The 16,966-nt window shown below is 47.8% G+C and overlaps 1 protein-coding gene across 30 annotated transcripts in view; it reads left to right on the forward strand.

The window, feature by feature from the left end:
• NEB (nebulin) overlaps positions 1 to 16,966 on the forward strand; it is a 359,744-nt gene that overhangs the window by 21,946 nt on the left and 320,832 nt on the right. For 28 of the 30 annotated variants that reach the window (XM_069616457.1, XM_069616464.1, XM_069616462.1 and 25 more), the window contains 3 exons: positions 5,024 to 5,068; positions 7,703 to 7,849; positions 12,126 to 12,233. In XM_069616457.1, the coding sequence (XP_069472558.1) occupies positions 5,024 to 5,068; positions 7,703 to 7,849; positions 12,126 to 12,233 (300 nt within the window). The remainder of the gene's footprint in view (positions 1 to 5,023; positions 5,069 to 7,702; positions 7,850 to 12,125; positions 12,234 to 16,966) is intronic. The other 2 variants (XM_069616460.1, XM_069616461.1) reach the window with 1 other exon arrangement.

Genomic DNA, 16,966 nt, shown 5'->3' on the forward strand with positions numbered 1-16,966 from the left:
TGGTGTGGGTGGGCCTATAGAGAGCGGCCACGGGGTGGGTTGGGAGAAGAGAGCACTGTTCCCGCAGAGCATGATCTTGGTTTTTCCACGGTTGAGAAGGAGGTGGTTAGCAGTCATCGAGTGTTCGATTACTGAGAGGCACGATGCAAGATCGGGAGAGGTTAAGGAATGGCCCTTTGGGATCTTGAAGACGATTTGGGTGGTGTCTGCATAGTTACAGCAAAATAGGTCATAGGATTGGATGAGTGCATTGAGAGGCTCAGGTAGAGGTTAAACAGCAGTGGGAGAGAGGGGCACCCTGTGGAACTCCATGGGCAACAGGGTGGGTAGTCAAAAAGAAAGGAGGCATGTGTGTTATATGGATCTGTTGGAGAGGAAGGAGGTTATCCACTTCAGAGCAGTGTCCCTGATGCCGAGAAAGTGGAGTCTGTCCATGATGGAGGGGTGGTCAATGGTGTCGAAGGATGCTGAGAGTTCGAGTAGAATTAGTGCAACGCAACCTTCAGAATCTGAGTGCCTTTTAAGATCATTCCAGCTGAAGACTAGGCACGATTCAGTTCCTCTTATGGGTCCGAAGCTAGATTGGTCGAGGAGTTGGTTTCATTCTGTGAAATGGCATAGTTCAGAGTAGACTGTTCTGTCGATTACTTTGGTTACAAATCGGTTGTTTGAGATGGGTCTGTAGTAGTTTGTCAGCACAAGGGAGTCGAGTGAGTGCTTTTTGAGCAAGGGCTTGGTGTACGAAGTCTTGCATCCTGCTGGGAAGGTGCCGTATGTGAGAGATGTGTTAACAATAGAGCTTGCTATGTCGCGGGCACAGGTTGAAGATAGGATTTCTTTTAGTAGAGTAGGGTGGCAGGGGTCTCCAGGGGATCCTGAAGGGCGGCTGTTAGATAGTAGCTTTAGAAATTCAGGGTGGGAGAGAGAAGAGAAGGAGAAGAGTGGCAGAGTGTAAGGCGGTTCAGATGTCCAGGTCGTGGTCGCCGGTGGGGGGAGAGCTATGCTATTTTAGTGGCAATGGTGATGTTTCATTCTAGGCTATGTTGTGGATGTGGTGTGAGAGGAGGTCATAGAGTGTTTGGGTGGGGGGAGGCAGTGCATGCCGGGCATTGAATTAAGAGCTAAGCATGTGGAGTTCCCGGTATGCATTCAAAGATTTGGCGATTATATTCCAGTAGTAGGATTGCTTGGTCTTGCATATTTCAGCTCAGTAATCCGATTGGTGTAGGCTATTCCATTCAGCGTTGATGAATCTGCACTCCAACTGCGTTCTAGGATGTGGTTGTGGTATTTGAGAGTTTTGAGGGCTGATGTGCACCATCTGGCGAAGGGGCCTTGTCTGGTAGAGAAGTATCTGACTGGGGGGAATTAGGCTGAGTGCTTCCGAGACCCAGAGATGAAAGTGAGGAATAGAGCTCTGACCCGACTGGAGCAGTATGGAGCTCAGGGAGGCAAGTAGGGTATCTGCCAGGTCAGGAGTTACTATGACATTCTTCCAAAGAGGGGAGTGGGTAGGTGGCCACAAGCTGCTGGGGGGAGTGAGGGTCTACAGTTGAGAGAGTGAAGAAGATGGTTTGAGTGGTCCGTCCAGACTAGTGGGCGAGGTGGCAGTGAGGTGATGAGTTCTGTAAAGCAGACGATTATGTCTAGGGTGTGGCCTGCTGAGTGGGTGGGGCCTGGTACTCGCTGTGTTAGATGCAGGGTTTCCAAATTGTCCAGAAGGGATTGTGTCATGGGACTATGTGAGATGTCGGTCCAGATATTGAAGTAGCCTATTATTGTGAGGAGGGGGTGGGAGACCAATAGGGCTGCTAAAGAGTCGCTACAGGTTTCTTCAAAGCATCAGTTGTAGCCTGGGCATGTATATATATATATGAGCATGAAGCTGTGAATGTGTGAGGGGCTGAGGAGAAATTTTACTAGGAGGGATTTGCGGTTTGAGTTGCAGGCTTGTTCCTCCCAGTGTGAAATGGAGAGGTGGGATTTGTACAGGATGGCAATGCCACCTGCCCTGCTTGTTCTGTTATACACAACAAGAGTGTAGTCTGGAGGGAAGGCCTCAGGTGCAATGGCTCGGAAATCTTGTGGGGTCCAGTTTTCAGCGATGAAAAGGATATTGGGGCCTTCAAATTAAATTAGGTTGTAAATGTTGTAATGATTTTTAGCAACATATCTGCCATTGATCAGAATGCACTTTACCCCGCTTATTGGTTGAGTGTTTGACGTAGGGGTTTGTAGAATCTGGAGTGGATCTTGTGAGGGGGAGCTTCCAAATGGAAGGGTATGGGATGGTATAGAAGTTGGGGTTGGTGAAGGCTGATGCTGTTTTAGTGGCAGCGAAGGTGGGCCTGATAGGAGAGTACCGTGGATGGCTGGAGTATGTAGTGCAGTAGAGTGTAGTACTTTAGTAGAGTCTGAGAGAGCGGTTGGGTACCATTTCCGAGATGTGTTTGAAGGTGAGATATCTCTTAGGTGGGGGGGGTTGCTGTGTTTTCCATTAGAGTGAGAGTTGTTGGTGGCCATGTGCGTTGTTGCTGTGTGTGTGAAGTGTGCTCGTGAGGTGGGAGTCTTCTGGATAAAGGTGGGCGGGAGTGTGTGTGGGGGTGAGGAGCGGAGACTCTTGAGTGAGGTGTGAAAGAAGATGGGGATTCCATAGTGAGAGGGTGGTTGGGAGGTTATGCATGGCTGCGACTTGGGTTTATCATTCAAGTTTCCGGACTGGTGACAGACTTCTATGGGAGGTAAGGGAGTCAGGGGACTGTAATCTAGAGGAGCGAGTGCAATGGTGTCTGGCATGAGTGCCAGGCAAGGTATTTATTAGGTTAAGGCGTGATTTCACTGGGTTGGGTGACTTGGGGGAGGGCACTAGGTTGTATGTGTGGGGGTGTCTTGGGTCTGTAAGGGAGACAGGGTGAGGGATGTTGTATAGAAAACGCCCAGGTAGCACAGTGGCGGTACTTTAGGAGTTTTGGGGAAGCAGAGTGTGTGTGTGTGAGGGTTGGAGGGGCATCTGAATGGGGGGTGGCTTCAAGGATTGCACATAGAATGTTTAGGACCAATCCCATGTGGCATTTTGCCTTCAAAAGGGGAAGGCCATCCCAAATTATTTGACTCATCTTTGGACCTTCATGAGAAGAAGAAGCATAACCTGTGGACCTCTGTGGGATCGCAGTCCATTCCAAAGTCCTCTACCATCGAGGTTAAGGCAGAAGTCATCCAAGGCAGAGGGGACCTTTGTCCCCTAACCATCCCCTGGGAATAGTGGGGATGAATGATGTTGGGCCAAGGCATTTTTACTAGCTGTGGGTTCCAATCAGACTACTGTTCATTGGAGATGAAGGATTCCATGTAGGTGAAAGCCAAGGTCACTGTAGTGGGGGCAAAGAAGGGCTCATCTTGCCCTGGAGCGCCTAGATTGGGAATCCTGGCAACCACAGAACCAAGGAAGTAACCCCTGGGTTTTCCTGCATATTCGAACTGCATCGGCGCAGATCTGAGCAACTTCAATGCTGTTTAAGTTGCTACACAGGAATCACTAAAGGCCTTTCCATCCGCAACACCCAACCGCCTCTCCGCATCTGGCACCCACTGAGTCTTCTAGCATCCCCAATTCGACAGTGCCATCTGATCACCAGCTTTATTGAGTTCCAGGCCGACCCTACTGCAGTACCCTAATGCTGTGTTAAGCTAGCCGAACCCATTCAACGCCAAAAGCTAGTCTCTGTTTTTCCACACCTGAGGCCCGCTGAGTCTTCTAGCATCGCCAAACCAACATCATCTGCTGTTCCCAGTGTCTTTGGCTCGCAAGCCATTGCCGCTGCTGACCAGCACTGCAGCATTGGACCCCGTGCCCCTGCTTCTCAACACTGGCCTGGTGCCAGAAGCACCCAGATTCCCAGATCAATGCTGAAAAGCCTGGTTCAATGCTGTTGAGCCCCAAAGACAAGAACATAAGGTATTGCGAGGAGGCCTCGTCCCTGGTCCACTTTTTGGCACCTTGCCACCCTTTAAGCCCCCCCTTCTCTACTTTGTTCTTCAAGCAATACCCTTTGAACAGTGACATTGTGCTAATCCTGTGCCTGAACGCCGCAACTCATTTACCCAGCGTGCCCTTTAGCAAAGGTCTGCATTTGCTGTATTTGATATACAGGGTTGTTTTTTTAGTGTTTTTAGCTAGTTGATTGCATTTCTGTTGTTGAATTAAGTTTTATTTTGGATTATGGTACTTAATTTCTTTGGGTTGCAACTGCTACCCCCTGACACCTCTCCTGAAGAGCATAAGCAGCACGCGGCCTGCACTACTACCAACGCTGAAGAATGTGTGCCTTTCAGGCTGTGTCTGTTTTACCTTTGTGACCGCCTCGCTACTCACAGGTAATCTATTCATTTCTGCCAATACAGACTTACATATATTTTTGGGGGGGGGGGGCAGAACATTCTTGAACTTGTGACAAGAGTGCAGCAGTTTGCTTTGGTGAAACTGGTGTCAAATATGACTTCATATTGACGGGCATAACACCCAAATATTTCAGTTAACCTATTCCTCTTCCCAGAGATAAATACGTCTCGTTCCTCTCACGCGGCGACTCTCTCTAGGAGCGCCCAATGCCTCATCTTCAGTAGAGGCCTGGTTGCTCAGCAACCCATCATGGAAGTAGAGATGATAGTTCTCCTTTGTCTGAATAGCAACAGATGTAGAACATGGTTGAAGAGGGCTCCCCAATCAAAGATTCCTCAATCTTTAGAAAAGAAGGGCATCGCCTGGTCATGCTCCTTTAGCCTAAATGCATCAGGCGCACGAGGGACCTGAAAAAAACACTTGAACTTTCTCTGTTCTAGAAAATGCTCAATGGTACCTTGCAAACATACCTGCGCCAAGCAACTAAATGGTTTCACTTGTTGTGTTTTGGGTAGAATGTGAATTGATTTTGTGATGCTAAATACATAACAACTGTGACATCAAATGGGCTCCATGTGAACGGAAAAAGATGTCTGACTGTTTGGGACTTATTCTTTTTCATAGTACTACACTGAAGAGACGTTCTATACGGAAGGTGGTACGGTAGAGGTAAACCCCACAGGAAAAACGAGCATCTGAACCAAAAGTAGCCAATCCATGTAAAAATGAAAGCTCTTGCGCTTCTGAGGGTTATTTCGTCATTCTTTGCAAAGCTATCCATTTGCATGTCTCCTACTTGAAAACGCCTACTAGTGTTTTCAAAAAAGGCTTCCTGACTTCAGTTCCCTGTCTGTTAATGTAACCTTAACTATGGCCAATGCATTCCGTCAAAATGGCCGCCCCCAGAGTGCACCTTAGTATGTTGCTATGCTTTATAAGTGTAGCTACATCAAGGGGCAATCTCTTAGCCTAGCGATGTTTATGAGCTATTTATTTCATGAAAAAAATGATATGATTTCCTGTTCAATTTGGCATTCCAGCACGTGCCCCAGAACGGTGTATCCCAATGTCTGCTCAAGAATGATTAATGGACCGGTCATTTTATAAACAGACCTTAATGTGCTTGGATGCAAAGTCTTACTGAAGAGACAGCACGCCATTTTATTTTATTTCCACCTGTAACAGGCCTGCAACCCCAAATATTGGTCCAGCCAGAACTTGTGTCTGTGCTTGAGCAAAGTTCTATCTGAAACTAAAATGGCCGCAACTGGCCTGATCCCTCTTTGAATAGTCCCTACTGGTCAGTAACCTTTTAGAATGAGAAATAACCCTCTCCGCCTAGCAATGCTTAGCTTAAGGTTTTTCCTGAAGTTAGAAACTATTTCTCTCTAACTCAAAGTAGGACATGCACGACAGGTATTCATGGGAGAAAGTGGCATAACGCCAGTAAGCTTCGAGCCCGGGTGTCCCCGTTAAGCCTTTGAATAGTCTCTGCGTAAGTGGCAATGCTCACACATTTAATATTTGGCATTTTACATAACGCTGCATATCAGAAATGTCAGTACCAGATTGCTTGCTAACAGGTATTATTTATTGAAACCATTGTTACCCACACGTGGGGCCACTGAACACTGATACAGTCCCTGTTTTGAAAATGCACATGTTTACTGCTGGAAGTTGTAGCTGGGCTAGTTAACACACACGAACCTGTGAATAATTTATCAAGAGGTTCAGTTTACATTGGATTGAAACTTCGGCAGAAATATAGATGCTAAACCAGTGTTACGTCTATGTCTACTTCTAATGCTGGTCAAGAGAACATGTAGCACAGCCACCATAGCATGTATTTCTCCCCAAACACGTTGGTGTTTGATATATGTATGTATAGCTACTGATATGGACATAGACCACACATGCCCAGAGTCATCAACGTTTGGCCAATAACCAGTTGGGTTTGTAGACATTGACCAGCACTGATCTTGAGGAAAGCAGCTATAAGTGCCTGGCCTTTCACAGAGACCGCTCGTTGCATTCGGCTTTCTAGACATATGGGCCGCTACCCTTAACCAATTTTAGTTGACATACTGCATATTCCCCATTAACAGGCTATATATTAGTCTGTCATTCCTCGAAATCACAGTCATGCATGCATTGTTAATCCAACCCCATTTCCCTAGACCACGATTTAGTGAGTAGGGTATATGGCTGTTACATGGTACAGAGAGTGACCTGCAGTAGAATTGAAGGGTGACTTAAGATCTGATGACTCAAATAGTCCGCTTACGCTTGTTTCATTTGGCGGCTACGATGTTGGATTCGATGACTTCATTTTCAGCTTCTCGTGCTTCAGGTACCCTACAAGCATCACTTGGCAGTACCTTTGCTTTCCAGGGTGGTTCTCCCTGTGCTCTAAACATGTGTTGGCTTGAGCTCTCATGCCGCAACGGCGCGTACGCTTTCAGCAATCCATGAGTGTTCATAGCTGCAATCAGTGTATCTGAGTAACCAGACTGCTTCTGCTTTTTCCCGCTACACATCTGCAGCTGCCTACTGCCTAATCCTGAAGGAATGACCCCGGTGTCAGAGTGCATCATAGTCTAGAGTACTTGTGTCTGCCCCAGGGTCTGTTATTGGGGAGGGACAGAAAAGTTGACCAGTGCAAGCGTGGAGGAAGCCAACAAGAAGCGCAGGTGGGGTTTTCCACTAGTGTGAGGAGCAATAGGTGAGAGCAGGTATATGTACACTGTCTCCCCTGATGGGCGCTGGTGGCCTCACTCACACTAAGCTACGATTGCAGCGAGTCAGCTCTGTCTGAAGAGGATGAGGCCCTTTTTCACTCTACTCCAATTTGCACCAAGTATTTTGCCTGTCAAGAGACAGATAAGGCATTGGAACGGTAGAATCAGGTGGCTAGTAGAGCGCTTCTCTGAAACAATGAGTGGTCACTATTTGTTTATTTATTTGGGGGTATGTATTAAGCATGGGCCCAGCTTCAGGGGGCAATGGTGGGCTGGGCATCAAAAGGGGTTGCAGGCATACATCCGATGGTTACGGGAAGAACCCCCCTCTGCAGCCCAGCATTTCTCAAAGTCAACCCTTCATGCTAGCAGGGAATAGTTCACATTTACAGTTAGCGGGGAGCGGGTGCAAGTGCTGGAAGTTGGGGGTTGCAGGGTGAAACAGCAACATAGGAAATGCTGAACAACCACAGAACTCGTCAGCCTCAGGGGGAAGGCCAGTGCCATGCGGATTGTGTGCAAAGCTTGTGTCAGAATCTAACGAGTCTCCTTCCCATACCCGCAGGGCAACGGAGATGAGGAGGAAGTGCAAGAAGTCGGCCCTTCCGGGTTGCCAGTTCGAAAGAAATCCCAGCGAAAGAAAGTGGATTGTTCAAAGTTCATGACGCCTTACTTGGAGCACAGCAATAAGATGCAGAAACTTTTCAGTCAGGTAAGCAAAACACGGCGCGTGCCGATGGCTGTCTTTCTTACATGGAGCAATCTGCCAGTGACGGAGAAAGCTCAGCAGGGCAGTGGCAGATTGATGGCTCGACTGACAAGTGCAACTACTTCTGTTTATTTATTCATTTAAAGTTGATCACTTGTGAAAATACATCTGTAACAAAAGGTGTTGGTAGATTACTGTGCATTACATTTCCTGCAGGACAATTCGCCGCGTTTTTCATAACGTATTTTTATATATATATATATATATATATATATATATATATATATATGGATGGTTAGGATAGTAGATTTAGGGGGGGGGGGTGCGGGGGGTCTTACCCTGCTTATATATGCGGCAAAATGCACCTGACAAAAAGAAATTCGAAGAAATATCCTAGCAGGAAATGTTTTAGACAAATCAACCCAAACCTAACAAAAACCCAATCAATTGGACAGTGGTGATGGGATGGTGGGCTACCTGAAATCAATCTCCAATGATACCCCAGTACACTCCATCTAATTCAGATTGACCCTGCCCCTCCTCTTATCCATTCATCAACAATGGGGACATATTGTCTATACACAGAGCAATGCTGGCCCCTACTTAGGGTCCTTTCACTGGGGGCGGGGGGCGGATATGACCAGTCAATAATTGACACCACTAATTCTTGTTGGAATAAAACACAGGCCACAGAGTCAAATTACAGGCGATCCCAGCAAATGGCTGGTTACAAAAGAACCAGGCTATTAAACATTCCTTCCAGGTGCCCCTCTACCATTCCCGGACATCACATCTCTGGGCAAATGTCCTCCCAGTGTCAATTATTTCCGGGTGATTTTGCGTCAGTGCCAGGAATACGTTATTCCGAGTTAAACCCTGTAAACCCTGCCTCTGGTACAACCATCAGAGCGTTGGTTGTACATTTTGTGTTCCTCTACTTAAAATATTACAATCACTTTCTCACTTGATCCTTTGTATCAATACATTGCCCCTCGATAGCCCTCTAATGCATAACGTATCGGCTTCCATGCATAAAGAGATGGTGCAGTTACACTCTTCCCATCAAGGTCCTTTACGGTTTGACGGATCATGCAACAAGTCTAGCACTTCAGGCCAAACAGTGGACGGGTACAACGATGAACAGGATTTTGTATCTAGTTTTTCCTCACCTGACTTTGTTATTGTGTGTGTGTGCACCCTTTATGCTTGGAATATCTACATCTCTTCTGTCGGCTCAGGGTCAAGGTTCAGATCTCAGGACTAAGCCTCATTGGGGTGATATTGCTTCCTAGCGGTGTCCGCTCTGTGAGTTGCAGAGCCATACCAATGGTCAAGACTTGTAGGACATCAGAGGTGAAGAACCGGGCTTGCTTACCCACCGACCAGTACAGTTCAGTCAGACTTCAGAATCACCAACACACATGCAATTAACCACCACTGAAATGTAGTGGATGTACATGTCTTCCACTTGTCATTGTGGATATTATGCAAGCCTAACTAGATTTGCAAAGCCTGCCAGTAGGCCAATTCCTCAATATATGCTGTGCCATCTCTCTGTAGAATGCCAATTCAGGACTATTAGCATTGGCTAGAAATAGGGAACACAGCAGATGTAGGCTTTTGATCTTGTCCATGCTGTGAAAATATGTGCCAAGAAAGCCATTGAAATGACGTGCATGGGAGCAATCTGAGGAATTGGAGAAATAGTGAAACAGAGAGTCAATGTTGAACATGGATGTGTGGATATCCTGTATGATTTGCTGAAATCTAAAGGCAAGCAATGTGTGGACTTCACAAGATGTGTAGCCTATTGCTTTGATTTTTGTTGGTAAAGGGAATGTGTCTTGGTTGGTGTATCATCACGCCGAAGCCTCACGTATGTTGGAAGATAATCCCTTGGACCCATACACTGCTACTAACATGTTACATCATAGTAATTAGTGCAACCAGTGATGTAGAGTAATTAATTTGAATGATAAATGTTCACCCAACGAGAAGAAAGGCTTTGACTTTGTTAAGCATTGCAGAACTGACACTGTGACATGCGCCACAGCTAGTGGTAGTAGGGGTGACTGCGTGTGTGATAGGCACTAGACAAGTATCTGTGTGTTGGCTAAAAAACATCTTTTTAAATGCACTTGAATTCTGGGAAGTTGATCATAAGACTTTGTTGCTGTACAGCAAAAAGACCTGGGAGATGGTGATACATGGTACACACTCTGTAAGAGGAACCATCTTGCATTTTACGTTAGAGCTCGGTGAGCTCTAAGAGGGGTCAGCTCCTAGGTGACTACACTTTCTCTCTGTGCTGAACTCGTTGCAGGTTACACAATGGAACACACACTCCTTGAACCTGTGGCCTCATTAGATGATTGTACTGGGTAGGGAGCCAGTCTCCATGTCCATGACCTACAGGGGTGGACTGGGAACCACAAGAGGCCCTGGAAATAATTGTCAAAGACGCCCCATATTACACACTTTCAGAAAGCCCAACCCTTTTCCTATGAGAGCACTTGGAAATAAAATAGGTTACCACACAGAAGAGGCGCAGGGGCAGAGGCCTACAGGGAAATCTCCAGAGTTCCCTATAGGCCAGGCCACCCCTGGTGACCTCCACCCATGCTGCCATGTGGGCCATACCTAGGTCACGCTCACATGTGAAAAGTATAAACACTGATAATAGGACACAGTATCAAAACAACCCTACAGCGCTGACTTGCTTTTAAAAAGTGATGCATATTTGAAGTAAGGAACAAATAGAGATAGAATTGTGCCTTGAATAGAGTCCACCTTTATCCACCTATCAACACGATGCTGAACCCGCAGGGATTTGGTTCTTCATAGGAAGCGGACCCTTGACTTGGCCATCGCCCAGTTTCTCCCTCTAATGCTGACTTGCTCCTCGGAGGTGCAAGGATTACCTTGGGACCCCTGCAGAGCCCTTGACCATTCCATCTGAGTCCATGCCAATGCTCCCGCCAGCTGGTGTGCAGCCTGGTATGCTGCCTGGTGCTGCCAACATCATTAAGCGTCACAGACTAAAATACCTGGTAACGTGCATACATGCACAGTTACATACATAAAAAAAGGCCCCTGCCAGGAAAGAGGTTGAATTCCTCCTTAACTGCTGGACAATCTCTCTGAAAAAACATCAGGGCGGGAAACGGTCAGGAAATAACTGTTGCTCATAGGGTGCAAAGACCCGTCTGGTAGGAAAACACGTGTTTCCTTCTTTTTTAGAAGGAAGAATGTCAGAATGTTAACACTTTGTATTTTAAGGTACATTTCTGAAAAATACAAATTGATTGCACATTTTTGGAAAATGTATAGCAGTGTGTAGGCGTGGGTGCCGGAGCTGTGTGGAGCTACTGGATAGGAGTGGGGGAAAAACAGAGGAAATGGGGGGACCACCCGTGTGATCAATGAGGATGGGGACCATGGATCCATTTATTAAGCTATACTTGTGATAATGCAGGTCCGGTTGTTGAGGGAGGGGGCAGCTGCCTACAGTACTTAGTGGGCACTACTGGTTGCAGTGGGCAAATCCCCTGGGCCTCCTACTGGCGACCGGGTGACTGCAGGCACACCCCTGGTTCACTAGTCTAAAACAATGCTCTCCTTCCCCCCTTCTGTAGGCCATGGTGCCAGTAAACATTCATGCAATAAGCTGATTTCTAAGGCACCTCGCCCACTGCAGTAGTGGACTAAACCTTCACTTACCATGCGTTGCTAGGTTAGCATAACTTGCAGTCAGTCTTTGAAAAAAGCACCCCTGTGTTCATATGTTGCATTTATTCCCATGGGCCATTGTCAGTTGGTCCTCGTTGGGCGCTCAGCAGTACTGTACTTACGCCGACGTCACCTAAAACGCTATAATGAGGACACAACATGGATGTTAGCAGGAACGTGTAAGGGGTGGATGGCTGCCAAAGAAAATGATGTGTTTCTAATATGGCGCTACACCCCCACAGGTCTCAGGGAACTGAAGTAACAGAAGACATTATGAAAGGCTCCCGGGACACTGCCGGGATTCGAACCTGCCACAGCAGGCGGCGCCCAGATATCAGGGGTGAGCATTTACTCACCCTTGCAAGATATTCGTACCTTCCTTGCAAACACCACAATGAGTTAAGCCCCCGATCCTTATTCCAGGCCCGGCTCATTTATAGACGCTTGGGGCAGGGCTTGAGTCGCGGAGACCAATTATGTCACTCAGTCCAGCTGTCCTATGATTTGACATATTCCCAAAAAGTCACGCCTTTTCTTTTTCTTCCCACAGAACGTATACAAAGAAAAATACGAGCAAGAAAGGGGAATGCCAGTTGCCCTCTGCACAGACACACCAGAACTGCGCAGAATCCGAAAGGCGCAGGCCCAACTGAGCGAGGTGAGTATGGCGCCACAGGCAGCCCTGAGCGCTGTGCAGCCACATGGCCTGCAATGCACTGGATCACAGACTACAGCTATTGGTTCTTGCTTGGGTCTGAAGACTTCTGATGTGGCTGAGTCAGGTTTCACCCTATGAGAGCACCAGGGGGTCCTCGAGAGGGGCCGCAAGGGTTTCTTTGGGGTCAATAGTGGGACAATCTCTGCATACAGACAATACGTTCTTTTGTGATAGGAACTATGTGTATTCAAGTTGTGTATAGATTGTGATCTTGGATGGACAGCAACACGATATTGCCCTTCGGTTGATCGAATGTATAACTTAGACGTGACCTTTCCTCAGAAACTGAGGGTTAATAAGAGCAAAAGAAGTGCAAGTAAGAGCCTCCCCGGCATTGTGCTTGCTTGAAGCAAGTTCATTCTATACCACATCAAGCGCTACAGTACATGCTGTGTTATCTGGCACTTTATTGAGCAAAGCGCTCTACCAACTGGCATCTCTCATTGCCACTAGCAGAACCATTCCTGGATTACAGCAATGGCAAGCCTGGTAACTGGGTCTATATCAGGGGTCTGCAACCTTTGGCTCTCCAGATGTTTTCCCTCGGCATTGACTTTGCTGGCTAGGGCTGGTGGGATTTGTTGTGCCAAACATCTGGAGAGCCAAAGGTTGCAGACCCAATGTCCATGTGGTAGGGAGAGGGAAACCGGAGCGAAAGGACAGGAAGCGTTGTTATCCGGACCTTCTCTGTTGTTGGGCTCTCTGCCACTGGAATAACCAACACTCGATTATCCAGCATATTACTTCTCCGGCGTCACTGGAGCGGCATTGATGCCATTTCATGTGGATGTAATGTCAAGCTGGAGGAGCAAAGCATGGCGTCGATCTTAAATCTGCGCGGTGCCGATTCTCCACCTTGAAAGCAAATGAAAATGGGGTGGAGAGGTAAATAAAGGTATAAAGCCATTAAGTCTTGCTTTTATGCCACCCCATTTAAAATGTCCCACTTTGACTGCACTGGTTGTATTGTTGCGTAGAGGCCCTCCATGACAATTCCACAAATACCGACCTCCGGTTCACATGCCACAGCCACCTTTTCTGCATATGGCAACACGCGCTTCTCCTAGGGTGGCATAGCGTGACTCGTCTCTTTCCAGTAGCACATTTGAGCCATGGTCAGGCAACGCATCCGTCCACATGTAGAAGCTGTTCCATGCAGTTGCATGCAGCATGGCTACAGGCAACCACGCCTGCCCATTAGTAATGTTGGCTGATTGGAGCCTCAGCCACCAGCAGGCAACAGATGTATTCCCCAAAGTGCTACATTACAGAGATTCCATACTGTGTGCTTCCCTCCACATGCAAAGTAGCAGAGCAGGGTGTTCCCACGCCATGTAGAGTGTGGAGGCTTCGCTACAGCCGTGGAGGTGTTTTTTCACTTTCTGCCCCAGTACCAAAATGTCTAGCCAATGATGTACGTTTTGTGTAATTTGATGGCAATTCTTGGCAATTGTGTGAATACCCGGATAGGTGATGGCACAGCCTGGCGATGTCATGAACACCTAGGCATTTGGCGGCTGTCCCTGATGCATAATAGCAATTTCCTATTATAGATGTCAGTTTCACATTAGGGGAGTACCAGGCCAAATGGTGGTACAGCTGTTAGCTCTCAAAGTGCTGGGAAACGGCAGAGCCTATAGAAAGGCTGAAGCATTTGGTTTTATAATTATAATGGGTTATTTATTACGCACTTTATACCCAGAGGTTTCTAAGCGCGGACCCAGGGTTCGAACCTCTGTTGCTCAGCGTCATCTTGCTTCCAAGGCGAGCACGCTGCCCCTGAGATATCCTCCCAAGACAATGGTTGCTTTCTTTATCTTTCCTCAAGCTCCCCCGATTGCTCAATCTGGTTCGTTTTATTTGCAAACCTGCCAGTTTCTCTGGTGTTTCTTGCCATGTGAACCGCTGAAGGCTGCCAACAATAAGCTTTTCTGTAATCCCTATCGCCTTCATAGACTTTGGTCAATTATAACAGCTGTTTTTACAGCGCTTAGAAGTCTGGGAAATCCAGCATGAAGCGCAGCATGGAAGACTTTTTTTGTGCAACAAATACTTGATATTTTTGTGTTATTATTTTTAGATGCCGCAATCCGCTCACTGGCTTTTTGCAAAGCTTTGTGCTTCGATAGGATAATTAGCCTCTACCCTTACAGCAGGGGTGCACAACTGATTTTGATAGAGGGCCGAAAGTACCTTACATGATGGCTATAGTGGGCCGAAAAGTAAAAGTGGGTGGGGCGGAAGGCGCGGCAGGGCGTGGCATGCCAGGAGGCTTTTTCAAGCCCCAATTTTTATTAAACACATGGAAAAAGAATACGTTTTTGAGATGTAATGATTTTTATTTGTATTTCAAACTTACATTTTGTACTACACATTTTCCATTGTTATCATTTATTTCTATTTAGTTAATGCATATCGTCTGTTTAATTAAATTATATATATTTTATTGACCCTTGATTGGACATTCTGTTATTTTGGACTGCTATACTTTGCTGTTTGGGTTGCCCAAGAGGAGTATGGCGTTCGTTGAGTCAGGTTTCCACAAAAAGCAAAGGATGGCCATCTCCTAACTGTGCCTGTTTTAGCTTTATTATTGGGTTCACCCTTGGAGTGCGACACTATGCCTCATGGCCCCACCCCTCAACCAAACACTATGCCCCATGGCCCCCACTTCCCAACCATACACTATGCCCCATGACACCCACCCCTCAAGCAAACACTATGCCCCATGGCCCCCCTCAACCAAACATTATGCCCAATGGCTCCCACCCCTCAACCAAACACTATGCTCCATGGCCCCCATCCCTCACCCATACACTATGCCCCATGACACCCACCCCTCAAGCAAACACTATGCCCAATGGCTCCCACCCCTCAACCAAACACTATGCCCAATGGCTCCTACCCCTCAACCAAACCCTATGCCCCATGGCTCCTAACCCTCATCCAAACACTATGCCCCATGGCACCCACTCCCCAACCAAACATTATGCCCCATGGCCCCCACCCCAACCAAACACTGTGCCCCATGGCCCCCTCCCCTCAACCAAACACTATGCCCCATGGCCCCCACTGCCCAACCAAACACTATGCCCCATGGCCCCCACCCCTCAACCATACACTATGCCCCATGACACCCACCCATCAAGCAAACACTATGCCCCATGGTTCCCACCCCCAACCAAACACCATGCCCCACAACACCCACCCCTCAAGCAAACACTATGCCCCATGGCTCCCATCCCCAACCAAACACCTTGCCCCATGGCTCCTACCCCTCAACCAAGCACTATGCCCCATGGTCCCCACTCCCCAACCAAACACTATGCCCCATGGCACCCACAATAACCAAACACTATGCCCATGGCTCCCACCCCCAACCAAACACTATGCCGCATGGCCCCCACCCCTCAACCAAACACCATGCCCCTTGGCTCCTACCCCTAAACCAAACACTATGCTCCATGGCCCCCACTCCCCAACCAAACACTATGCCCTATGGCCCCCACCTCAACCAAACACTATGCCCATGGCCCCCACCCCTCAAGCAAACACTATGCCCAAACTCAAAAGCATACACCATGCACCCATAGAGACCCGAACCCCCACCACCTAGCAAGCATACACCAATACACTATGCACCCATACAGACCCAAACCCCCCACTCCAGCACACAAACTCACAAGCATACACCGTGCACCCATACAGACACAAACCCCCCACCACAGCACACAAACCACAAGCATACACCAATACGCTATGCACCCATACAGACCCAAACCACCATCCACAACTCAGCATACCAAATCACAAGCATACACCATGCACCCATATAAACCCGAACCCCCACCCCCAACTCAGCACACAAACTCACAGGCATACACCAATACACTATGCACCCATACAGACCTGAACCCTCCAGCCCCCAACTCAGCACACACACTTACAAGCATACACCATGTACCCATACAGACCCCCACCCCCCAACTCACCATACAAAACTCACAAGCATACACCATTCACCCATACAAACCCGAACCTCCCACCCCCCAACTCACCATACAAACTCACAAGCATACACCATGCACCCATACAGACCCCATCCCCCAACTCACCATACAAACTCGCAAGCATACACCATGCACCCATACAGACCTGACACACCCCCACCCCGCATCTCTGCATACACTGCACAGACATACAAATACAAACACCCATACAGACCTGACACACCTCCCACCCCCCATCTCAACATACACTGCAGACATACAAACACCCATACAGACCCAACACACACCCCACCCCCGCATCTCAACATACACTGCACAGACATACAAATACAAACACCCATACAGCCCTGACACAACCCCCACCCCCGCATCTCAACATACACTGCAGACATACAAACATCCATACAGCCCCGACAGCCCCCCACCCCATCTCAACATACACTGCAGACATACAAATACAAACACCCATACAGACCCAACACACCCCCAACCCCGCATCTAAACATACACTGCAGACATACAAACACCCATACAGCCCCGACACCCCCTCACCCCGCATCTCAACATACACTGCAGACATACAAATACAAACACCCATACAGGCCCGACACACCCCCACCCCTGCATCTAAACATACACTGCAGACAAATACCCATACAGGCC

This window comes from Ambystoma mexicanum, chromosome 9 (assembly GCF_040938575.1).
Source record: "Ambystoma mexicanum isolate Mex_15411 chromosome 9, UKY_AmexF1_1, whole genome shotgun sequence".
NCBI lineage: Eukaryota > Metazoa > Chordata > Amphibia > Caudata > Ambystomatidae > Ambystoma > Ambystoma mexicanum.